This window comes from Pongo pygmaeus, chromosome 13 (genome assembly GCF_028885625.2).
Source record: "Pongo pygmaeus isolate AG05252 chromosome 13, NHGRI_mPonPyg2-v2.0_pri, whole genome shotgun sequence".
Lineage (NCBI taxonomy): Eukaryota > Metazoa > Chordata > Mammalia > Primates > Hominidae > Pongo > Pongo pygmaeus.
This window is the reverse complement of record NC_072386.2, coordinates 40,242,080-40,267,506: the sequence shown is the minus strand read 5'-3', so window position 1 is coordinate 40,267,506 and position 25,427 is coordinate 40,242,080. Positions and strand designations below refer to the sequence as shown.

Here is a 25,427-nt window from a genome sequence, read left to right as displayed (position 1 = left end):
GTGTTCATGCCATTCTCCTGCCTCAGCCTCCTGAATAGCTGGGACTACAGGTGCCCGCCACCACGCTCGGCTAATTTTTTGTATTTTTTAGTAGAGACGGGGTTTCACCATGTTAGCCAGGATGGTCTCGATCTCCGGACCTCGTGATCCACCCGCCTCGGCCTCCCAAAGTGCTGGGATTACAGGCTTGAGCCACCGCGCCCGGCGAAGATTCTTTTTTCTCTAATCTTGTCTTCACGCTTTCTTTCAGTAAGGTGATCTTCAGTCTCTGATATTCTTTCTTCCACCTGATGATTCGGCTATTGGTACTTGTGTTTGCTTCACGAAGTTCTTGTGCTGTGTTTTTCAGCTCCATCAGGTCATTTATGTTCCTCTCTAAACTGGTTATTCTAGTTAGCAGTTTTTGTAACCTTTTATCCAGGTTCTTAGCTTCTTTGCATTGGGTTAGAACATGCTCCTTTAGCTCAAAGGAGTTTGCTATTACCCACCTTCTGAAGCTATTTCTGTCAGTTTGTCAATCTCATTCTCCATCCAGTTTTGTGCCCCTGGAGGTGAGGAGTTATGATCATTTGGAGAAGAGGCATTCTGGTTTTTTGGAATTTTCAGCATTTCTGCCCTGTTTTTTCCTCATCTTCGTGGATTTATCTTCCTTTGATTTTTGAGGTTGATGACCTTTGGATGGGCTTTTTTTTTTTTTGAATGTGGGTGTCTTTTTTGTTGATGTTGATGTCGTTGCTTTCTGTTTGTTAGTTTTTCCTCTAACAGGCCCCTCTTCTGCAGGTCTCCTGCAGCTTGCTGGAGGTCCAGTCCAGACCCTACTTGGCTGTGTATCACCAGCTGAGGCTGGAGAACAGCAGTGATTGCTGCCTCCTCTTTCCTCTGGAAGCTTCATCCCAGAGGGACACCGGCCTGATGCCAGCAGGAGCTCTCCTGTATGAGGTGTCTGTCAACCATGTTGGGAGGTTTCTCCCAGTCAGGAGGCATGGGGGTTAGGGACCCATTTGAGGAGGCAGTCTGTCCCTTCGCTGAACTAGTGCACTTTGCTGGGAGAATCAGTATTGTCAGGATCAGCTGCTTTCTTCAGAGTTGGCAGCCAGGAAAGATTAAGCCCGCTAAAGCTGAGCCCACAGCCGCCCCTCCCTCGAGGTGCTCTGTTGCAGGGAGTTGAGAGTTTTATCTGTAATCCCTTGACTGGGACTGCTGCCTTTCCTTCACAAATGCCCTGCCCAGTGAGGAGAAATCTAGAGTAGCAGTCTGGCCACAACCGCTTTGCTGTGCTGTGGTGAATTCCATCCAGTCCAAACCTCCCAGCCTCCTTAGCACTGTCAGGGAAAAACTGCCTAGGAAAGCCTCATTCATTGCAGGTGCCCCTCCCCTCACCAAGCTCCATCATCCCAGGTCGACTTCAGACTGCTGTGCTGGCAGTGAGAATTTCAAGCCAGTGGTTCTTAGCTTGCTAGGCTCCGTGGGAGTGGGACCAGCAAGCTGGGCTCCGTGGGAGTGAGACCACTTGGCTCCCTGGCTTCAGCCCCCTTGTTCTGTGCGGGAAATGTGAGAGGGGAGAAGAAAGAGCACACACACTTGTTACCTTTAAGGGTAAACAAGCTTTATCCCATTAAATGGCAATGCAGATATAATAAGCAAATTAACAGGATAAGCAAATTGATGTAATAAGCAAATGATATAATAAGCAAATTGCATTGGGAACAGGAGAAGGGAAGAGACATATATATATTTATGCTTACCAGACTGGAGGATTCACCACCAGACTGGGAAGCAACAGCCTGGGCTCCAGAGTCAGACACCACACTCACCAGACCATGATGTCTTTATGAGGCTTGACATTCCTGTTATGACTTGGGTCATGAGTTCCCCTAAAACACACCAGTTCTGATGAAGGAAGCGGTGGGAACAGCCAACTGGCTGAACTAGCAGTGGTCCTCTGAGCTATTCAGGAGGAGGCCAGAGGGATTTGTCACTTGTATACCAACTCTTGGTCAGTAGCAAATGGCCTTACTACTTGGATGCCCCAATGGCAACAAAACTAATGGTTAACTGGGAGTAAAGAGGTTTGGGGAAAACAATACTGGGAAGATATCTGAATCCTGCCGTATGCTACCATTATCACTGTTTTCCACGTTGATGCTCATGGATCTCAGATTTTTCTTGACGGACTATTTAATCAGCAGGCAGATCAACAGGCCAAAATTCCACCATAACTGCAAACTTAAATGTAGATGAATGGATTACAACATGTTCAAGCCTTGCAATGAGAGGCATTATAATGTATGATGGTATAATTAATGAGAATAACCTGTCTGCTAGTAATAAGTACATGGGTCATTATGTCTGAGGCTGAGAATGAGTTCATCAACTGGGTAGCCACCACTGCAGCAGGAGCCAACTGCCGTCAGTGCTGGGTATGTCTCAAGTTGCCAGAGGCTGCCAGGAATGGGCTACCTTGGAGAATCGTCCCTGCTAACATTTCTGGATGGATATGCCGATACCAATGGGGGTGGGGTAATAACACTTGTAATCCAACCTGGACTTTTTTTTTAACCAAACCAAACAGTCTATTTTTGTCTAAGCCCTAACTAAACACAGCACCATTGTTACTTAAATTACACATTACAGCAATAAGCTACATGTAGAAAAAGATCTTAATGATAGTATCACTGGACTTATGTTATCAGATGAATTTGCTCAGCTGCATACTGTTGTGTTGCAAAATTGGATGACAATAAATATGCTTACCACAGCCCAAGGAGAGGTTTGTGCCTTACTGTATACTGAATGTTATGTGATATACCTAACAAATCTCACAATATTACTCTCCTTGCAAAGCCATGGTGGGTGTGGTTTTTATTAATTGTGCTTTTAATTCTCCTGTGCTTATCCTGTATCTGTAATCTGTATCAACTTTGCCTTCCCCATGTGTCTGTAAGGGTATTTTCCTACAATTGAGTATCAAATTGAGGCTGAATGTGGAGGTAAAGTTAAATATTAAATTTGAACTCAGTTGACCATGGACACAAACAGTGGTCACCAAGTCCTGGAATGGGTTGTGTGAACGAGCCCCTTTAGGCGTTCATCCAGTGTTGTTTCGGAGAAATCTCTATTTCAATCTATTCCTATATGTTAGTCATTGAAAAACAATAGACAGTCACAAAAACAAGTTGACCTTTTTGTGTTCCTTGAGCCCAGTTGCAAAGGGCCCTCATGACTGGGCCTCATGCCAAACAGCTTGTTAAAAAAGAGCTAGGGTCCCAGACTGCACCGACACTTCATGAGACCTCTCCTCGTCTGTGCACTGATGAGTGGTGGACTCTGGAGCCCAGGCTGTTGCTTCCCAGTCTGATGGTGAATCCTCCATAGTCTGGTGAGTATAAATGTGTGTCTCTATTTTCCCTTCTCCTGTTTCCATTGCAATTTGCTTATTATATCAATTTGCTTATTATATTAATTCACTTATTATACCATTTGCTTATTATATCTGCATTGCCATTTATGTGAGATAAAGCTTGTTTACCCTTAAAGGTATTGTGTGTGTGCCTTTTCTCCTTCCCTTGCGCATTTCCCGCACAGAACACCCCTTGCCAGGGGAGTGAACCGTTTTGTCTCACTGGGGTTGCAGGCGCCACTGGGTATGAAAAAAACTCCTGCAGCTAGCTCGGTGTCTGCCCAAACAGCAGCTCAGTTTTGTGCTTGAGACCCAGGTCCCTGGTGGTGTCGGCACACAAGGGAATCTTCTGTTGTGCGGATTGCAAAAACCGTGGGAAAATTGTAGTACCTGGGCCTGGTAGCACAGTCCCTTATGGCTTCCCTTGGCTGGGGGAGGGAGGTTCCCCCAGCTCCTTGTACTTCCTGGGTGAAACGGTACCCCACCCTGCTTCTGCTCACCCTCCGTGCTTTGTACCTGCTGCCTAACCAGTCCCAGTGAGATGAACTGGGTCCCTCACTTGGAAATGCAGAAATTGCCCACCTTCTGCGTTGGTCTCGCTGGGAGCTGCAGACCAGATTTGTTCCTATTTGGCTGTCTTTTCCCCTCCCTTGTATGCTGACTTTGTATCATGCAACTTTACTGAATTTATCAGTTCTAATAATTTTCTTGTGGAGTCTTTAGGTTTTTCCAAATATAAGATGATATTTTCTCCAAACAAGGTTAATTTGACCTCTTCCTTTCCAGTTTGGATGCTCTTTATTTCATTCTCTTGTCTGATTGCTCTTGCTAGGACATCCAATACTATGTTGAATAACAGAGGTGAAAGTGGACATCCTTGTCGTGTTCCAGATCTTAGAGGAAAGACTTACAGTTTTTCCACATTCAATATTAATACTAGCTTTTGGTTTGTCATTTGTGGCTTTTATTGTGTTGAGATATGTTTCTTTTATACTCAGTTTTTTGAGGGTTTTTATCCTGAAGCAATGTTCACTTTTATGAACTGCTTTTTCACCATCAGTTGAAATGATCATGTGGTTTTTGTGCTTTATTATGTTGATAGGATATATCCCATTGACTGATTTGCATATGTTGAACTATTCTTGCTTCCCCAGGATAAATCCCACTGTGTCATGATGAATGACCTTTTTCATGTGTTGTTGAATTTGGTTTGGTAGTATTTTGTTGAGGATTTTTGCATCAATGTTCATCAGGCATATTGGCCAGTGGTTTCCTTTATTTGATGTGTCTTTGTCTGGTTTTGGTATCAGGGTAAGACTAGCCTTGTTGAATGAATTTGGAAGTATTCTCTTCCTGTTTTTCAAACTACTTTAAATATGATTAGTATTAGTTCTTTAAATGTTTGGTAGAATTCAGCATTGAAGCCATTGGGTGCTGGGCTCTTCTGTGCTGGAAGACTTTTTTTGTTATGGCTTCCATCTCATTGCTTGTTACTGGTCTGTTCAGGTTTTGGATTTCTTCTTTTTGGTAGGTTGTATATCTCAAGGAATTCATCTGTTTGTTCTAGATTTTCCAATTTATTGGCATATAGTTGCTCATAGTAGCTGCTAATAATCCTTTGAATTTCTGTGGTATTGGTTGTAATGTCTCCTTTTTCATCTTTGATTTTATTTGTGTCTTCTCTCTTTTCTTGTTAATTAGTCTGGCTAAGGATACAATGTTATGTATCTTTTCAAAAACCATCTTTTTCTTTCATTGTTCTTTTTTTGTTCCAATTTTATTAATTTATGCTCTGATCTTTATTATTTCTCTTCTAATTTTGTGTTTTGTTTGCCCTTTTCTAGTTCTTTAAGATCAATGGTTAAGTTGTTTATTTGAAGTTTTCCTACTTTTTTGATGTAGGCGCTTATAACTATAAACTTTTCTGTTGGTACCGCTTTTGCTGTAGGTTTGTTATGTCGTGTTTACATTATTATTTATTTCAAGAAAATTTTCAATTTCCTTCTTAATTTCTTCATTGTCATTCAAGAGCATATTGTTTAATTTTCATGTGTTTTTAGAGGTTCCAAAATTCCTCCTGTTACTGTTCTCTAGTTTTATTCCATTGTAGTCAGAGAAGATACTTGATATAATTTCAATTTGTTTGGATTTTTAGGACTTTTTTATTGAGTCACATATGGTCTATTCTTGATAATGATCCATGTGCTGAGGAGAAGAAAAGAATGTGTATTCTGGACCAGTTGGATGAAATCTTCTGTAACTACTTATTAGATCTATTTGTTCTGTAGTGCAGATGAAGTCAGAATTTCTGTCTGGATGATTCTGTCTAATGCTGGAAGTGGGATGTTGAAGCCTGCAGCTATTCTTGTACTTGGGCCTTGCTTTTTAGCTCTAATAATATTTTCTCTATATGTTTGGGTTCTCCAGTGTTAGGCACCTATATAATTATAATTGTTATAGCCTCTTGCCATATTGACCCCTTTCTCATTGTATAATGAGCTTGTCTCTTTTTATAGTTTTTGTCTTGAAATCTGTTTTGTCTAAGTATAGCTACTCCTACTCATTTGAGAGATTCTTGAGCTATAACTATAATTCACCTATGACTTCTATAAGAATGTGGTTCACCAAGGTTTAGGATGAGACTGAGGTATCTGCATTTTAAAACATATTCATAGGCAATTTTGACATTCACCTTAGGGAAAATACTGTGATTTTACAGAAGATAATCTAAACTTGAAAAGTAAATATTTTTCCATCTTTATGGATGGAGAAACCCAATATCCAATATTTAACAGTTTTAAAGACTGCTAGAGAAAATTTGTACACCTTTCATTGTAACTTGCTTAATACTTAACTCTAACATTTGGAAAAAGTTATTTTTATTATACTTTAAGTTCTAGGGTACATGTGCACAACGTGCAGGTTTGTTACCTATGTATACATGTGCCATGTTGGTGTGCTGCACCCATTAACTCGTCATTTACATTAGGTATATCTCCTAATGCTATCCCTCCCCGCTCCCCCTACCCCACAACAGGCCCCGGTGTGTGATGTTGCCATTCCTGTGTCCAAGTGTTCTCATTGTTCCATTCCCACCTGTGAGTGAGAACATGCGGTGTTTGTTTTTTTGTCCTTGCGATAGTTTGCTGAGAATGGTGGTTTCCAGCTTCATCCATGTCCCTACAAAGGACATAAACTCATCCTTTTTTATGGCTGCATAGTATTCCATGGTGTATATGTGCTACATTTTCTTAATCCAGTCTATCATTGATGGACATTTGGGTTGGTTCCAAGTCTTTGCTGTTGTGAATAGTGCTGCAGTGAACATAGGTGTGCATGTGTCTTTATAGTAGAATGATTTATAATCCTTTGGGTATATACCCAGTAATGGGATGGCTGGGTCAAATGGTATTTCTAGTTCTAGATCCTTGAGGAATCACCACACTGTCTTCCACAATGGTTAAACTAGTTTACAGTCCAACCAATAGTGTAAAATGTTCCTCTTTCTCTGCATCCAGCACCTGTTGTTTCCTGACATTTTAATGATCACCATTCTAACTGGTGTGAGTTGGTATCTCATTGTGGTTTTGATTTGCGTTTCTTTGATGGCCAGTGATGATGAGCATTTTTTCATGTGTCTTTTGGCTGCATAAATGTCTTCTTTTGAGAAGTGTCTGTTCATATCCTTTGCCCACTTTTTGATGGGGTTGTTTGTTTTTTTCTCGTAAATTTGTTTGAGTTCTTTGTAGATTCTGGATATTAGCCCTTTGTCAGATGAGTAGATTGCAAAAATTTTCTCCCATTCTGTAGGTTGCCTGTTCACTCTGATGGTAGTTTCTGTTGCTGTGCAGAAGCTCTTTAGTTTAATTAGATCCCATTTGTCAACTTTGGCTTTTGTTGCCATTGCTTTTGGTGTTTTAGACATGAAGTCCTTGCCCATGCCTATGTCCTGAATGGTATTGCCTAGGTTTTCTTCTAGGATTTTTATGGTTTTAGGTCTAACATTTAAGTCTTTAATCCATCTTGAATTAATTTTTGTGTAAGGAAGGGATCCAGTTTCAGCTTTCTACATATGGCTAGCCAGTTTTCCCAGCACCATTTATTAAATAGGGTATCCTTTCCCCATTTCTTGTTTTTGTCAGGTTTGTCAAAGATCAGATGGTTGTGGATGTGTGGTATTATTTCTGAGGGCTCTGTTCTGTTCCATTGGTGATATCTCTGTTTTGGTACCAGTACCATGCTGTTTTGGTTACTGTAGCTTTGTAGTATAGTTTGAAGTCAGGTAGCGTGATGCCTCCAGCTTTGTTCTTTTGGCTTAGGATTGTCTTGGCAATGCGGGCTCTTTTTTGGTTCCATATGAACTTGAAAGTAGTTTTTTCCAATTCTGTGAAGAAAGTCATTGGTAGCTGGATGGGGATGGCACTGAATCTATAAATTACCTTGGGCAGTATGGCCATTTTCACGATATTGATTCTTCCTATCCATGAGCATGGAATGTTCTTCCATTTGTTTGTATCCTCTTTGATTTTGTTGAGCAATGGTTTGTAGTTCTCCTTGAAGAAGTCCTTCACATCCCTTGTAAGTTGGATTCCTAGGTATTTTATTCTCTTTGAAGCAGTTGTGAATGGGAGTTCCCTCATGATTTGGCTCTCTGTTTGTCTGTTATTGGTGTATAAGAATGCTTGCGATTTTTGCACATTGATTGTGCATTTGCTGAAGTTGCTTATCAGCTTAACGAGATTGGGGCTGAGACGATGGGGTTTTCTAAATATACAATCATGTCATCTGCAAGCAAGGACAATTTGACTTCCTCTTTTCCTAATTGAATACCCTTTATTTCTTTCTCCTGCCTGATTGCCCTGGCCATAATTTCCAAGACTATGTTGAATAGGAGTGGTGAGAGAGGGCATCCCTGTCTTGTGCCAGTTTTCAAAGGGAATGCTTCCAGTTTTTGCCCATTCAGTATGATATTGGCTGTGGGTTTGTGATAAATAGCTCTTATTATTTTGAGATACGTCCCATCAATACCTAATTTATTGAGAGTTTTTAGCATGAAGGGCTGTTGAATTTTGTCAAAGGCCTTTTCTGCATCTATTGAGATAATCTTGTGGTTTTTGTCTTTGGTTCTGTTTATATGCTGAATTACATTTATTGATTTGCATATGTTGAACCAGCCTTGCATCCCAGGGATGAAGCCCACTTGATCATGGTGGATAAGCTTTTTGATGTGCTGCTAGATTCGGTTTGCCAGTATTTTATTGAGGATTTTTGCATCAATGTTCATCAAGGATGTTGGTCTAAAATTCTCTTTTTTGGTTGTGTCTCTGCCAGGCTTTGGTATCAGGATGATGCTGGCCTCATAAAATGAGTTAGGGAGGATTCCCTCTTTTTCTACTGATTCGAATAGTTTCAGAAGGAGTGGTACTAGCTCCTCCTTGTACCTCTGGTAGAATTCGGCTGTGAATCTATCTGGTCCTGGACTTTTTTTGGTTGGTAGGCTATTAATTATTGCCTCAATTTCAGAGCCTGTTATTGGTCTATTCAGGGATTCAACTTTTTCCTGGTTTAGTCTTGGGAGGGTGTATGTGTCCAGGAATTTATCCATTTCTTCTAGATTTTGTAGTTTATTTGCATAGAGGTGTTTATAGTATTCTCTGATGATAATTTGTATTTTTGTGGGATCGGTGGTGATATCGCCTTTATCATTTTTTATTGCATCTATTTGATTCTTCTCTCTTTTGTTCTTTATTAGTCTTGCTAGAGTCTATCAATTTTGTTGATCTTTTCAAAAAACCAGCTGCTAGGTTCATTGATATTTCTGAAGGGTTTTTTGTGTCTCTATCTCCTTCAGTTCTGCTCTGATCTTAGTTATTTCTTGCCTTCTGCTAGCTTTTGAATGTGTTTGCTCTTGCTTCTCTAGTTCTTTTAATTGTGATGCTAGGGTGTCAACTTTAGATCTTTCTTGCTTTCTCTTGTGGGCATTTAATGCTATAAATTACCCTCTACACACTGCTTTAAGTGTGTCCCAGAGATTCTGGTATGTTGTGTCTTTGTTCTCATTGGTTTCAAAGAACATCTTTATTTCTGCTTTCATTTCATTATGTATCCAGTAGTCATTCAGGAGCGGGTTGTTCAGTTTCCATGCAGTTGATTGGTTTTGAGTGAGTTTCTTAATCTTGAGTTCTAGTTTGATTGCACTGTGCTCTGAGAGACAGTTTGTTATAATTTCTTTTCTTTTACATTTGCTGAGGAGTGCTTTACTTCCAACTATGTGGTCAATTTTGGAATAAGTGCGATGTGGTGCTGAGAAGCATGTATATTCTGTTGATTTGGGGTGAAGAGTTCTGTAGATGTCTATTAGGTCTGCTTGGTGCAGAGCTGAGTTCAATTCCTGGGTTTCCTTTTAACTTTCTGACTTGTTGATCTGTCTAATGTTGACAGTGGGGTGTTAAAGTCTGCCATTATTATTGTGTGGGAGTCTAAGTCTCTTTGTAGGTCTCTAAGGACTTGCTTTATGAATCTGGGTGCTCCTGTATTGGGTGCATATATATTTAGGATAGTTAGCTCTTCTTGTTGAATTGATCCCTTTACCATTATGTAATGGCCTTCTTTGTCTCTTTTGATCTTTGTTGATTTAAAGTCTGTTTTATCAGAGTCCAGGATTGCAACCCCTGCCTTTTTTTGTTTTCCATTTGCTTGGTAGATCTTCCTCCATCCCTTTATTTTGAGCGTATGTGTGTCTTTGCACGTGATATGGGTCTCCTGAATACAGCACACTGATGGGTCTTGACTCTTTATCCAATTTGCCAGTCTGTGTCTTTTAATTGGAGCATTTAGCCCATTTACATTTAAGGTAATATTGTTATGTGTGAATTTGATCCTGTCATTATGATGTTAGCTGGTTATTTTGCTCATTAGTTGATGGAGTTTCTTCCTAGCCTCGGTAGTCTTTACACTTTGGCATGTTTTTGCAGTGACTGGTACCGGTTTTTCCTTTCCATGTTTAGTGCTTCCTTCAGGAGGTCTTGTGGGCAGGCCTGGTGGTGACAAAATCTCTCAGCATTTGCTTGTCTGTAAAGTATTTTATTTCTCCTTCACTTATGAAGCTTAGTTTGGCTGGATATGAAATTCTGGGTTGAAAATTATTTTCTTTAAGAATGTTGAATATTGGCCCCCACACTCTGCTGGCTTGCAGAGTTTCTGCCGAGAGATCACACTGTTAGTCTGATGGGCTTCCCTTTGTGGGTAACCCGACCTTTCTCTCTGGCTGCCCTTAATATTTTTTCCTTCATTTCAGCTTTGGTGAATCTGACAATTATGTGTCTTGGAGTTGCTCTTCTCGAGGAGTATCTTTGTGGCATTCTCTGTATTTCCTGAATTTGAATGTTGGCCTGCCTCACTAGGTTGGGAAAGTTCTCCTGGATAATATCCTGCAGAGTGTTATCCAACTTGGTTCCATTTTCTCCATCATTTTCAGGTACACCAATCAGACGTAGATTTGGTCTTTTCACATAGTCCCATATTTCTTGTAGGCTTTGTTCATTTCTTTTTACTTTTTTCTCTAAACTTCTCTTCTCGCTTCATTTCATTCATTTGATCTTCAATCACTGATACCCTTTCTTACAGTTGATCAAATTGGCTACTGAAGCTTGTGCCATTCGTCACGTAGTCCTTGTGCCCTGGTTTTCAGCTCCATCAGGTCATTTAACGACTTCTCTACATTGGTTATTCTAGTTAGCCATTCGTCTAATCTTTTTTCAAGCTTTTTAGCTTCTTTGTGATGGGTCCGAACTTCCTCCTTTAGCTCAGAGAAGTTTGATTGTCTGAAGCCTTCTCTGAACTCGTCAAAGTCATTCTCCATCCAGCTTTGTTCCGTTGCTGGCGAGGAGGTGCATTCCTTTGGAGGGGGAGAGGAGCTCTGATTTTTAGAATTTTCAGCTTTTCTGCTCTGTTTTCTCCCCATCTTTGTGGTTTTATCTACCTTTGGTCTTTGATGATGGTGACGTACAGATGGGGTTTTGGTGTGGGTGTCCTTTCTGTTTGTTAGTTCTCCTTCTAACAGTCAGGACCCTTAGCTGCATGTCTGTTGGAGTTTGCTGGAGGTCCACTCCAGAAACTCTTTGCCAGGGTGTCAGCAGCAGAGGCTGCAGAGCAGCGAATACTGCTGAACAGCAAATGTTGCTGCCTGATCATTCCTCTGGAAGCTTCGTCTCAGAGGGGTACCCGGCCATGTGAGGTGTCAGTCTGCCTCTACTAGGGAGTGCCTCCCAGTTAGGCTACTCGGGGGTCAGGGACCCACTTGAGGAGGCAGTTTGACCGTTCTCAGATCTGACACTCCATGCTGGGAGAACCACTACTCTCTTCAAAGCTGTCAGACAGGGACATTTAAGTCTTCAGAGATTTCTGGTGCCTTTGTTTGGCTATGCCCTGCCCTCAGGGGTGGAGTCTACAGAGGCTGGCAGGCCTCCTTGAACTGCGGTGGGCTCCACGCAGTTCGAGCTTGTTTGCCGCTTTGTTTACCTACTCAAGCCTCAGCAATGGTGGGCACCCCTCCTCTAGCCTCGCTGCCACCTTGCAATTTGATCTCAGACTGCTGTGCTAGCAATGAGTGAGGCTCTGTGGGTGTGGGACCCTCTGAGCCAGGCGTGGGATATAATCTCCTGGTGTGCCGTTTGCTAAGACCATTGGAAAAGTGCAGCATTAGGGTGGGAGTGACCTGATTTTCCAGGTGCCAGTTGTCACAGCTTCCCTTTGCTAGGAAAGGGAATTCCCTGACCCCTTATGCTTCCCTGGTGAGGCAGTGCCTCGCCCTGCTTCGGCTCACGTTTGGTGGGCTGCACCCACTGTCCTGCACCCACTGTCCGACAAGACCCAGTGAGATGAACCCGTTACCTCAGTTGGAAATGCAGAAATCACCCGTCTTCTGAGGTGCTCACGCTTGGAGCTGTAGACTGGAGCTGTTCCTATTTGACCAACTTAGAACCGCCCCCTAAGCTATTTTTAATAATTGGTGGTTAAGAACACAAGCTATTGAGTCAGGTAACTGGATTTGTAATCCTGGCTTGCTAGTTGTGTAAATTTTGAAGACGTGGTTTCCTTTCTTTTTAATATTCTGTACTTTTTTTGTAGACTTGTTAATACTTTTTTCTTGTGCTCACTTTCCTATTTTCAGTTCTTTTCCTCCTCCTTGTGTTTGGTAATGAAAACTCAATTCTGGAAAATTAGAATGGTAAAAGGGAATAAAGTCAAGATAATTTTTAGATTTTATTGACATGTTTTTATTGGCCTGTTTATTAAGATTTTATTGATACATTTATCAAGGATGTGTGTGCTATATCCTTGATACACTTGTGTTCAAAGATTTAATTTCATAGTAAAGGAGAGATTATCTTTTTTTATTTCTATTTCTTATTTTATTTCAGTTTTTAGAGTTAAAGTTTACATGTTTGCATGTTTGATAAGGAGACTGTTTCTATAAGGTTATGTTATATTCTCTCGCTACTGGGACCACCTCCCTCCTGCTTCTTTCCACTCTAAAGCACATGGGTTACACAGCTGCTATATGGTTGTACCCTGTCCCATGTGTATTAAGCTCTCATAGGCTGCAAAGAGGTTTCAGTTTGGAGCATGATAGTAGCGTGGCTGTTTGGAGACCCCAGAACGATAGCTGCCAGAATTATGCCATCTGGTAGCAATGCTGCCAGGCAGTTCCACCCAGGGCATAAATATATTTTTGCTGAGCACTTTTCCTGTTGCAAGAGCCATGATTGCCTAGGCAGGGATGTGGATGGATGGTCATGGAAACTAACTGAAAGGTGTTTAATTGGAACCACTCTAATGTTCAAGGTGAGAGTACTTGCAATTAAGCATGAGGAATCACATTCAACCTTTTACAATAGATGCAGGAAGCTTAACCAAATAGTCTTTTAACTTTTATGAAGATTTTTAAATTAAATAATTGTGAGATTATAGTGAGGAATAGTTACTTTAAAAATTTAATCTTTATACACATGGCAGAATGTGGTACAGAAACATAGCTTTTGTTTTTAAGGTAAAATAATTGTGATCACCTTTATTTGGTGAGAGTTTATTTCTGTTTTCTTAAAAATTCCCAGAACATTGAACATAATTCAACATTCCATGGAGAAGAAAGTATTATGCAGCTTGCATGTGTGCATATCTGCATATTAGAGCACAAAATATTGACATGATAATTGTAGTCAAGCCTGAGTGAACAGTGGCCTGTGGGAATTCAGCTGGTGTTGTACCAACTGGATGGCTGCTCAGGACACAGTTTGAAATGCAAGGTGCAAGTTAGCACTTTATTCAGCACAGGCAGGCATCATTTAAAAATCCTTGGGGGCAACCCTGGTGATGCGCAGATGTTAAAACAGTCTGTTCTGAAGTGCTGATTTTCATACACTGGAAGAAACTTCTAGATTCTGGGTGAAAAATATTTGCACAATCATAAAAGGCATATAATGCACAATCATAAAAGCCATATAATACACAATCTTTTTCTACTCTTTTATGTTGTTTTACATAATAAATGTTGAGTATATGCAGAAATATCTGGACAAATAGTTAAAAGAGACGAAATATAAGAAAATCAGGAAATAGTTACTTAATTTCTAACTATAAAACAGAAGAAGGTTTTGTTTTGAGTTTCAGCTTTGTATATTTAGAAATGGTGTTGAATGAGTATCTGATATATAAAGAGTATCTGATCTTATTTAGTAATATATTTAATATAAGCAGATGTGTTCTTTTGAATTGTTGCTTCTTTGTTTAAAGAGTTCATCTGTACTCCATAATTTACAGATTCAGATTCACATCTTAGTCTGATGATCTTCTGCATTTTAGTCTGATTGAATAAGGAAAATAATGTCCATCATTTGTCATTTGCCAACTTCTGCAGCACAAGTTTTGGCTTTCAAATATAATTTTAAACATGTATTTTATACTGGAAATTAAATATAATAGTTCTAAATTCTGGATTATACAATAAAAACTCAGTTTTGTATAAAAGCAAAGTAGATATATTAACTATACTTGAGCCTTTAAAACATTTTATATCAAAGTTTTTACATGAATTAGGATCTGTTGAATTATTTTGATTCCACATATTAAAGTTTTCTTTTTTTAAATAGTTGCTTTTACTGTGGAGTAAAATGTGTTTGTACAATATTTTTGCAACCTCTTTTTCAAGTTTTATTATTGGTATAGTGTTTATAGATGCCATTCCAGTAATTCACTATGCATATTCATAATAAGAAAATACTTATAAAGTAGTTCATGAATAAATGGATAATTTGATGATGGCATAACTTTGATTTCTCTGAACTTCTATTATTAAGTCTTACTGTTTTAGAATCTTAATGTTTACTAGAAATTGGGAATTGTTTAAATTGCAAACCATTGATAGGTATAAAATCTGCATTTTAATAGATTCTCTACTCAAATGAAAGAAAGCGTTAGTCCAATAAATAGCTTTATTTTGTGTGTTATTTATGTCTGTAAATAAAAAATAACCAACTTCAGTAAGTTTTGCTTTTTTATTTTGTTTATAAATTCAGACCAATATCACTACCTCATTTATAGTTAAATTTTTTTTAGACTCTAATATTTCATTTTGACATCTCATTAAAAGTGGGCTCAAACCCAGAAAATATGATCCTGTTGTAGTGTATAATATATGGCATGGTCTATAACATAATAAAATTTTGTTTCTTAATGATTCAGAATAATTTCTCAGATTTTTGAGTTTAGAAAAATAGCTGAAAGTTAGCGTGGTAATTCATGTGGCTAAGTACAGCATTGTTAAATGTTTAAATGGGAAGTACTCTTGGGAAAAATGATTGGTGCTTAAAACTTGTACAGATCTGACAGCCTCTCTTCGCTTCATTTTTCATCCTAAAGAAGTCTGCAAATATTCTTCGCTCACATCATTATTGCACATCAGTGGTTCTAATTAGCTAAACAGGAGTTTGTCTCAGTCATTGATCATCATCAGCTCCTGGCAGTGTCTTTTTTTTTTTTTTTAAGGATCCTTTTTTTTTTAGGTCTTGTAAGTACATAGAAGTACATGTATTAATTGAATTGACCAGATTGGTTGGTGACATTATAAACTTGAAACAATATTTAAAAATTTTATTTTTTCAAGTAGAAAATATTGTATCCCTGTTACAGTGCCATTTTATCTTGGGAACATTTTCCTGTTATGAAAATGTTAGACATCTCATACCACCAGGAGGAGCTGCTAGGCAAATTGCTATATTTTGAGTTTTGATTATCTTTCAATTTCAAAATTATAACATATTTGTCAATTTTGGAGGTTTTTGGTTATAAGATACACCATTCAGGTATATTTTTGAAGTTTTTATTTTATATGGCACTTTATGACCCATTTTTTCAATATTATGTCACTCAGATTAATCTACTGGGAAGTGTGTTATTGTTATTTTGGTGACTCTCACACTTTAGTGTGCATCAGAATTGCTTGAGATCTTGTGTCTTAGTCAGTTCTGGCTGCTAAAACAGAATCCTGGGTGGCTTAAATAACAAACATTTATTCTCACAGTTCCAGGAGCTGGGAAGTACAAAATTAAAATGCCAACCAATGTGGTTTCTGGTGAGGGCTATTTGTAGATGGCTGCCTTTTTGTTGTATCCTCATATGACAGAGAGAGATCCTCTCTCTAGTGTCCCCTCTCATTAAGGTGCTACTCCCATTCATGAAGGGGTAATCCTCATGACCCTAATTGCCTTTCACAGGCCCTACCTCCAAATACTATGACATTGGTTATTAGGGCCTCAATATATGAATTTTGAGGAGACACAAACCTTCACTCCATAGCACCTTGTTAAACAGATTGCTGGGTCTCCACTCTTAGAGTTCTTGATTCAGTGCATCTGGATTGGGCTGAAGAACATGCATTTCTAACTTAGGTGATGATGATGCTAGTGCTCTGGCAACCTAACCACTAGTTAGGCTGTGAGTATGTGTACGTACTTGTGTCATAGGAGATAATTAGCCTAGTATCAAGCTCATTTGGAAGCTGTAATAATGCTTTTGTTTGGGTTTGGTGTCACATAATGTAGTATTATCCGTATCTCATTTAAAAGGACCACCAGAATTTATTTGGACGTTAGTGGGGATCTTAAGTTTATTATAGAAGAGGGGATTATAAAAACTAACCCTACAGGTTTTTTTTAAACATTTAAGTTTAGGGGTACATGTGCAGGTTTGTAATATAGTTAAATGTTTTTTAGGTAAACTTTAAAGGTAAACTTGTGTCATGGGAGTTTGTTATACAAATTATTTTATCACCCACGTATTAAGCCTAGTACCCATTAGTTATTTTTCCTGATCTTCTACCTCCTCCCACCCTGCACTCTCTGATAGGACCCAGTGTGTGTTGTTCCTCTCTGTGCAGCCATGGGTTCTCATCATTTAGCTCCCGCTTATAGGCGAGAACATGCTGCACATGCAATATTTGATTTTCTCTACCTGCATTAGTTTTCTGAGAATAATGACCTTCAGCTCCATCCATGTCCCTGCAAAGGACATGATCTTGTTCTTTTTTATGGCTTTGTAGTATTCCATGGTGTATATGTACCACATTTTCTTTATCCAGTCCATCATTGATGGGCATTTATGTTGATTCCATGTCTTTGCTATCGTAAATAGTGCTGCAGTGAATATATGGGTGCATATGTCTTTATATGGAATGATTTATATTCCTTTGTTACCCTATAAATTAAACTAATTCCTGGACAGTTAAAAATAGATTCATGGTATATCTGGAAAAGAACTTACAAAGGAACTATCTGAGTGTAGTTAATGCTTTGACTTTCATGATCTGGGTCTTTGTCCCTGGGTAAACCCTATCATGCCCTAATTTTGGGGATCTGGTTATTTTCCTCCTAATGTATATACCTCTAATAGATTTAGTATTCTTTTGCAGTACTTCTGATTTTATAATGGTAAGTTAAACATTCAAGTGGTAATTTGAGATAATATATTAGTGACAAATTATAGGTAAAGTGCATATATTTTAACATAAAATAGTTGTATAAATCAATAAAAACACTAAAATATAAAATGGCAGATATATCGACAGGCAACACCAAAACGTAAAATAAAAAGGGGCAGAAATTCATCAGTTTCTGAAAGTACATAATATTTTATTATTAATATAAGAAACAAAAGAAGGCCTAGTTGTACATAATGGATTGCAATTATGTATTAAATGTACTATTAATGTATGGTAAGTAGAAAACAAAATAATAAAGCAAGATAAAGTGCAAATGGTAAAAATAAATCATTATAATATACATGTTTGCAAAATTTCCAATGTGGTTTATTCCAATTCTCCACCTTTTGTGTGCCTACATCCAAAGGGCTAAACTTGGCTTGAGAAAGACCCTGAACCATGATGACAATGATCTTGTATTAATTTATGACCACAAATTTTAAGTGGTCCTCCGTACTGCCTGGTCATCATCCTATTTTTTCCTGGCCCACTTACTATCTCAGTATCCTAGAATGTTTTGTTTTCTCTCTTCTCAACTTCCAACACTTCTTTTCCCATTCTTACTTTCAGCTGTTGGATACCCTTGCTTTCATATACCATTGAGAAAATGGAAACTCTTAGAAGGGAGCTTTTATTCCTTCCCATAACTGTATCTACCAACATATCTGAATCTGTTCTCATATTCTCTTTTTTTATTTCTTTGGAAGAACTATTTATATTTACCTAAGGCCAAACAAACTATATGTACGCTTCAAGCCTCAAGGATTCAAAGATGTTGGACTGCAGTTCTCTTTTCTGTCCTGCATTATCAGTGTCTCTCACTGCCCTGGATCATTCCTGTCAGCATACACACAGGCTGTCTTATCTCCCATGTTTAAAAAAAACAAAAACAAAAACAAACTCTTGTGATCTCATATTTCCCTTGAACTATTTTGTCATTTCTCTGCTCCTTTCTGTGCAAAATTTCTCTGAAGAGTACTTTTCAGTATTTCTGTGTTTTTCTTTCTCACTTGAACTCACTATAATTAGGCTTTGTAATCACCATCCTTCTAAAATAGTTCTCGTCAAGATATCACTACTGACCTTAATTGATATGGTTAGGCTCTGTGTCTCCACCCAAATCTCATCTTCAGTTGTACTCCCATAATTCCCAATGTGTTATGGAAAGGACCTAGTGGGTAATAATTTGAACCATGGGGGTGGTTTCCCCTGTACTGTTCTCGTGGTAGTGAATATCATGGTATATGAAAGCAAGGGAGATCTGATTGTTTTATCAGGGGTTTCCGCTTTTGCATCTTCCTCATTTTCTCTTGCCGCTGCCGTGTGTAAGAAGTACCTTTCACCTCCCGCCATGATTCTGAGGCCTCCCCAGCCATGTCGAACTGTAAGTCCAAGTAAACCTCTTTTTCTTCTCAGTCTCGGGTATGTCTTTATCAGCAGTATGAAAACAGACTAATACATTAATATTGCTAAATCCGGCAGTCATTCCTCAGTCTTTAGTGTGTTTGCAGCATTTGATATACTTGATCATTCCTTTCTACTAAATTCTATTCACTTAGCTCTTTCTCTTTATTATCTTAAATTACTGGCTTATCCTTCTTAGTTTCATGTGATGTTTTTTCCTTATGTTACTAATCTATAAATGTTGAAATGCTCCAGGACTGAATCCTCATACTTCTTTATGCAAAATCACTTCCTAGGCGAACTTATCTACCCTTATGGTCTTAAAAATACAGTAGTCTGCCTTATCCTTGGGGGATATGTTCCAAGCCTCCCAACGGATACCTGAAACCGTGGATAGCACTGAACTCTATGTACACTATGTTTTTTCCTACACAGTAATAGGCAGGTAGTATTTATAGCATGGATACTTTCAACAGAGATGATTCATGTCCTGCGTGAGTTGGGAGTTGGACAGTGCAAGTTTTTTCATGCATTCAGAACAGCACTGCAATTTAAAGCTTATGGATTGTTTATTTCTGGAACTTATCATTTAATATTTTTGGATCACAGTTGACTGCTGGTAACTGAAGCCATGGAAAGTGAAACTGAGGGTAAGGGGGAACTACTGTATTTGGATGACTCCTAAAGTTGTATCTCCAGCCTTAACTTTTTTACTGATTCCACACTTTTTAATCCAACTGCCTACTCCTCTTGGATGTTGATTAGGCATCTCAAACTTAGTATGTCCACATTTGAAATCCTTGTGTCCACCAAACTTCTTCTGTGTGTCTCAGATAATGTCTACTCCATTCTTTCAGTTGTGTAGGCAAAAGCTTGGGAGACATTCCTGACTTTTCTGTCAAGAAATCCTGTTAGCTCTGCCTTAAAAATATCCAAAATTTAATCACTTCTCAATACCACTGCATCTGCCTATCTTGTACAATTCACCTTTCTTTTTTACCTGGCTGTTTCATTTGCTTTCTAACTTGTCTTTTTGCTTTCTCCCTTGACCCTTAAGGTCTGTCCTCAACCCACCAGCCATTGATACTCTTAGAATGTTATACGTTATTTCTCTGCTCATTGCCTTCCCATTTCACTTCAGATCCAAATTTCACAGGGCCTTGAAGGCCACATATTATTTTATCCCCAGTGATTTCTCTGTTCTTAGCTACCATTTCCTTATCTACTTTACTATAAATATATGTACTTCTGTGCTGTTCTTTGAATATACCAATTGCTCTTGCTCTTGTGTCTTTGCTCTTGCTACTAGTTCCATGACTTGACTTGGAAAACTCTTCCCTAGGGTCTTCATGACTCTTCCTTCCTTCCTTTAGATCTCTCCTCAAATATAATATTACTTTTAAGGAGAGTTACATGTTAACTATTCTATATAAAATAACAACAACCTTCGTTTCACTCCCAGCTTCTCTAGGACTGGGAATTCCTTTCTTCGTTACCCTAATTTATTGTCCTTATTATACTGATAGCAATTTGACATACTATGTATTATTTATCTTCATTATCTATGTACTAAAATGTTAATTCCATGAAGGCAGCAACTTGGTTTATTTTGTTCTCTCCAATATCTCTAGTCCCTAGTCCAATGACTGTTATATAATAAACGTGCAATAAATACTTGAATGAGTGATAGATTAATGTATTAGATGTGACTTTCTTTTATTTATTCTGGTAGGTATTCCTTCAATCTGAGAACTTTATTTAATTCTAAAATATTCTCAGCAGTTACCTCCTGAAATATTGCTTTATTTTTCATCCCACAGTTATTACTTCTGGAATGTTGAAGGCATATGTTGGAGTTTCCCAAAGAAACTTGTCTCATCTGTGTTTTCATGTTTTTAATCTCACTATTTTCCTGTGTAGTGTTCTGGATGAATCCCTCATTACTATCCCTCGTTTCACTAATCTCTTTTTGTGTTTAGTTTTGAGCTTAGTCCATTTAGTTGTTTTTTACTTCAGTGATTATAATTTTTTATCTTCAAGATTTTAATAGCTTCTTTACATCTACCTGATTGTGTTTCATCTCTCATCTTTACTTTTAACATTAGTTACTCTTTTGTCTTTACGGACCTTTAACTTACTTATTTTAGTCTTTTTCATTGTATTTGGTTATTTTTATTTTTTCTAGAGGATTGCATCTTTTGACTTGAACTAGTATGTCAATGTATGTGGGTTCATGTATTTTGAATTTTTTTGTTTGGGGTCATATCTCAAGAGGGAAGATTGCTGTTATTGTTACTGTTTACTTCCTTCTCTTTCTCCACCACCACGTCCTTATCTAATGCCTATCTTTTTTTCTAGAAATGTTATAGTTGCCTTTAAATTGTCAATCTCACCCTAGTCTCTTTCCTGAAATAGGTTTGATAGAGGTTTTGCTATACCTAGCCTCAGTTGCAGGGTGTTTTGGCTCAACTCTTGACTGGGGAGCTACATCTATAAACTTTTGCCTTTCTAGACTCTAATATAAGCCTTGGTTCTAGGCAAGGATGGGCGGAAGCTTTTTTCCAGCTTCATTTCATGAGTTAGCATTCCCATCCCACACAATGAGCCTGGTTGTGCTTCTGCGTACTGGGTAAGGCACTCGTATTTCCTATTAACCCCAGAAGTCAAGCTCCTTTCCACCTCAGCCTGCATCTGGCTCTGGGGGACAGCAAATAGTAGCTTCATCCCCATTTATAGTTTTCTATTTTTGTTTAATTTGTGATTCTCAGAGATATAGATTTGTCTGTTTAATTTTTTATGTTTTTCTATGAATACCATGTATTTTATTTGTGACCTTTTAAAAAAATGTATATCAGTGTCCAATAAATTTCCCCTTATTTATAATATAAATTGACTGGTGTCAGCCTGATTATACAGTCTCTTCAGACCTTTGTTCCTTCCTTTCCTTTTTCCTCCTTTTCCTTTATAAAGCTATATTTGTTTAAAAGCTATATTTGTTTTAGAAGATAGTCATTCTTTACAAGTATTGTGATTTTCTGTTTCCCAGAGAACTATGCTTTGATTGTACAACTACCATTTAGTTTAGTTAATAGTATTCTCAGAGACTAAAAATGTATAGGAAGGTGTCAGAAATAAAAAAATTCTAGTTATAGGGTATTGACTATAAGTAAATCTCTGTCACTCTCTCTTTTGAGACTCTTACTTAAAAAATGGTAAATTTTATCCTTAATATAATTGTGTATATGAAAGCTTAAATTAACAAGAACATGTTTACTTAATTTTAATTATTTTCAAAGTGATGACATTATGGTTATTGCAATCAAGGTTAAACTATGTTTTATGTAATTTTTATCATATACCTAAATCTGGAAATGAAACTGTTCTTTTAGTATGAAGTTCTCTTAGTTTTCAGCAGTTGTAAGTTGCTGTCACTTGCCATATGGTTTCTGATTAATTCCGAAAGAGCTGTCAACTTAAGATGATTTAATTTTCTATATTTTAAAGTGCTATTAATTTTGGGATATGAAAATTTAAAGTATTAGCTACCAGTTATGACTAATAAATTCTCTATATTTTTGTATCTAGAGAAAAACAGAAATCTGAAGCTAAAGACAGAAAGGTTCTAGAAATTCTGCAAGTCAAGGATGCCAAAATACAAGAATTTGAACAGGTTGGTGTTATAATAAAAATATTTAAAATTAACTATATTTGTTTTGGGTGGTAGATCTTCAAAATTATTTTTATTTTTTTGCAATAGTGTTTATTGAGAATATCAGGGTCCTTATGTTAAAGCATTACTATTTTGAAGTCACTAGTAAGATTATTCTTCATGATTAATACTTTGCTTGTACCCTTTTATTTGTTTTCTGAATTAATAGACTATAACTCTTTATCTAATGTTACAGTTTTATAATAGTATCTAGCTATTATTCTTTATTTTGTTGAATTTTGCCATGATTAGCAGTTATCATTTACTTCTGAAACTTGTAAATTTTCAGATGGTTTTATTTGTAGAAAAGATAAAAATTGGGATCATATTATTTACACTTAAAACTTGTATTTTTGTGTTAGTACTATATTAGGCTGTTCTTCCACTGTTACAAATAAATACTTGAAACTGGTTAATTAATAAGAAAGAGGTGTCATTGGCTTATGGTTCTGCAGACAGTACAGGATGCACAGAAACATCTGCTTCTGGGAAGGCCTCAAGTAGCTTTACTCATGTCAGAAGGCAAAGCATGTGCCACTTCATATGGTTATAGCAGGAGCAAGAGAGAGAGAGAGACAGGGCATGGTGAGGGAGGTGCCACACACTTTTTTTTAAATTTTTAAAATTTTTTAATATATATATATTTTATTATACTTTAAGTTCTAGGGTACATGTGCACAACGTGCAGGTTTGTTACATATGTACACATGTGCCATAGTGTGGCGATTCCTCAGGGATCTAGAACTAAAATAACCATTTGACCCAGCCATCCCATTACTGGGTATATGCCACACACTTTTAAACAACAAGAGCTCATGAAAACTCACTCCCTATGCAAAATCAGCACCAAGCCATGAGGGATCCACCCTCATGACCCAAACACCCCTCACCAGCCCCCATTTTCAGCTTTGGGGATTATAATTCAATGTGAGATTTGGGCAGGGACAGATATTCAAACTATATCAAGTGCAGTCCTATCTTTTATATATAATCAGTAAATTATACAATTACATATAATTATATGTATATGTAATATGTAAAATTATGTGTGATTATATAATCAGTATGTAATCACTGCAAAAGTGCATGTGGTCATGCTTCCTGGAACAATTTTCAAGATATAAATATCTCAAAAAAGAAGTGAAAGAAATTTAAGAGTGGCTAATATCGTTATATAATATTTAAATTCATTTTGTACTCAAGCTCATTATGGAGTAAATAAATTATAATTTTTCTTGGGAGATACCTTTTTGGCAACCATGTTCTTTTGACTGTTGAATTTATTTTCCTTTCTAACCAATTAAAGGTTCATGAGAACTTTAATCTAGGATCAGTTAGTGTTATAAAGTTGTTTAATGAAAAGACTAAAAGTTCCATTCCCTACATTTCTATCTGTTCTTTCTAAAAAGGAATATTGATTCCAATAAACATATAAATTTGAAATTTACACCTTTTCCAAAGTTGAGTTTTTCTTATAGAAAATGTCATAATTGATACTATGATGATAAAATGTTAAGAATAACATTTTAGTAAATTTGTTCTGGAAAGAAACATTTGTATTTACCACCGAAGTGTCAAACAACATTAAAATGTACTCTAAAATAGGTAAATGTTGTCATGTGCCTGGTGTATTAATTGGATTAGGCTAAGCTGCTTAACAAGTACAACCTTATGACCCAGACATGGCAGACATCATTTGTATTTACATTTTACTGGAAAAAAATTTGGCCATCCCAGGATTCAGGCGATTTGAGAAAATGTAGATACAAATTTAGCAGTCTCTTCCTCAATTACACCTCTATTCTGTTAGAGAAGGAAAATCTTTAATATCCTTAGGCATTAAGTTTGCAATGCTTTAGTGAATGCTCTTCGGTTTACCAGCTTTGGATAACCACAGCACACCCTTAGAAAACATTGCCTTTTGTAAATGAAAATATATTTTCCCCTTTTCTTTGCTAAATTCTTTGTCTACTTCTGCATCCTTGAGTAGGGATTATTTCATTATTTATCTTTTGAGTGGAATCACATAGCTTATATATAACATATTAAACTCTCACAATAGAAATTATTTGCTTTGTAGGGACCCAAATTTCTTAGGATTAATCATTTCATTTTTGTGCAATGATGATTATAACTTTCTACAAAGTATATTTTCAGTTAGGTTCAACAAAATATTGTATTAAATATATATATTATCCTGTGATGGTGTTGTAGAATATTCAGAGTTACATTTCTTGCCTTTAACGCTTTTTAAATCTCTTTGATGATTAGGTGAGGATAGAAATAAGGTGGAAATTGCCATATTCTCCTACACTACTTTGTAGTTTCTATGAGGGCAGAGTCTATTTCTCTCTCATCCACTCTTTAGTCTCATACAGACAACTGTATACCCAGTACCTAATTATTAATAGTTATTTCATAGTCAGGTCCACTGACATGGACCTGAATTATTAGGTTGGCAGGAATTAAAGGTATGTAAATGGAACCATAAGGACTTGATAGTAATTTTGAAAATGACTCTTAGGTTTTCAGCTTAGAGAAACCAGGAGAACAGTGGCATTATTATCAAAAATAGGCTTATTTTCAAGAAGTATAAATTGTTTTGAAGGTAAGGTTTTGAGCTCCTCTTAGAAAGTTTGTGTTTGAGATGCTAATAGGAATTCCATTTAGAGATTTTTAGCAAACTGTTAGAAGCATGAATCTGATACTTGGGAGGGAGTTTTGACCTGGAGATGTGGGTATTTAATAGTTTAGTTAGAAGGAAGACTTTAAGCAGTAAGAATTTTGAGAACAAGATGTTTACTGATATTTTTAATGAGGAAGGAAAAATTTTAGTGAAAGAGGTGAAAAGACTTTATAGAGAGTAAGGAGAGAGTACA

General features: G+C 37.4%; 1 protein-coding gene across 5 annotated transcripts in view; it reads left to right on the top strand.

Annotated features, from left to right (window-relative positions):
- The window catches only part of CNTLN (centlein), a 353,870-nt gene that overhangs the window by 66,402 nt on the left and 262,041 nt on the right, over window positions 1–25,427 (top strand). For all 5 annotated transcript variants that reach the window (XM_054501408.2, XM_054501409.2, XM_063650530.1 and 2 more), the window contains exon 3: window positions 22,425–22,509. In XM_054501408.2, the coding sequence (XP_054357383.1) occupies window positions 22,425–22,509 (85 nt within the window). The remainder of the gene's footprint in view (window positions 1–22,424; window positions 22,510–25,427) is intronic.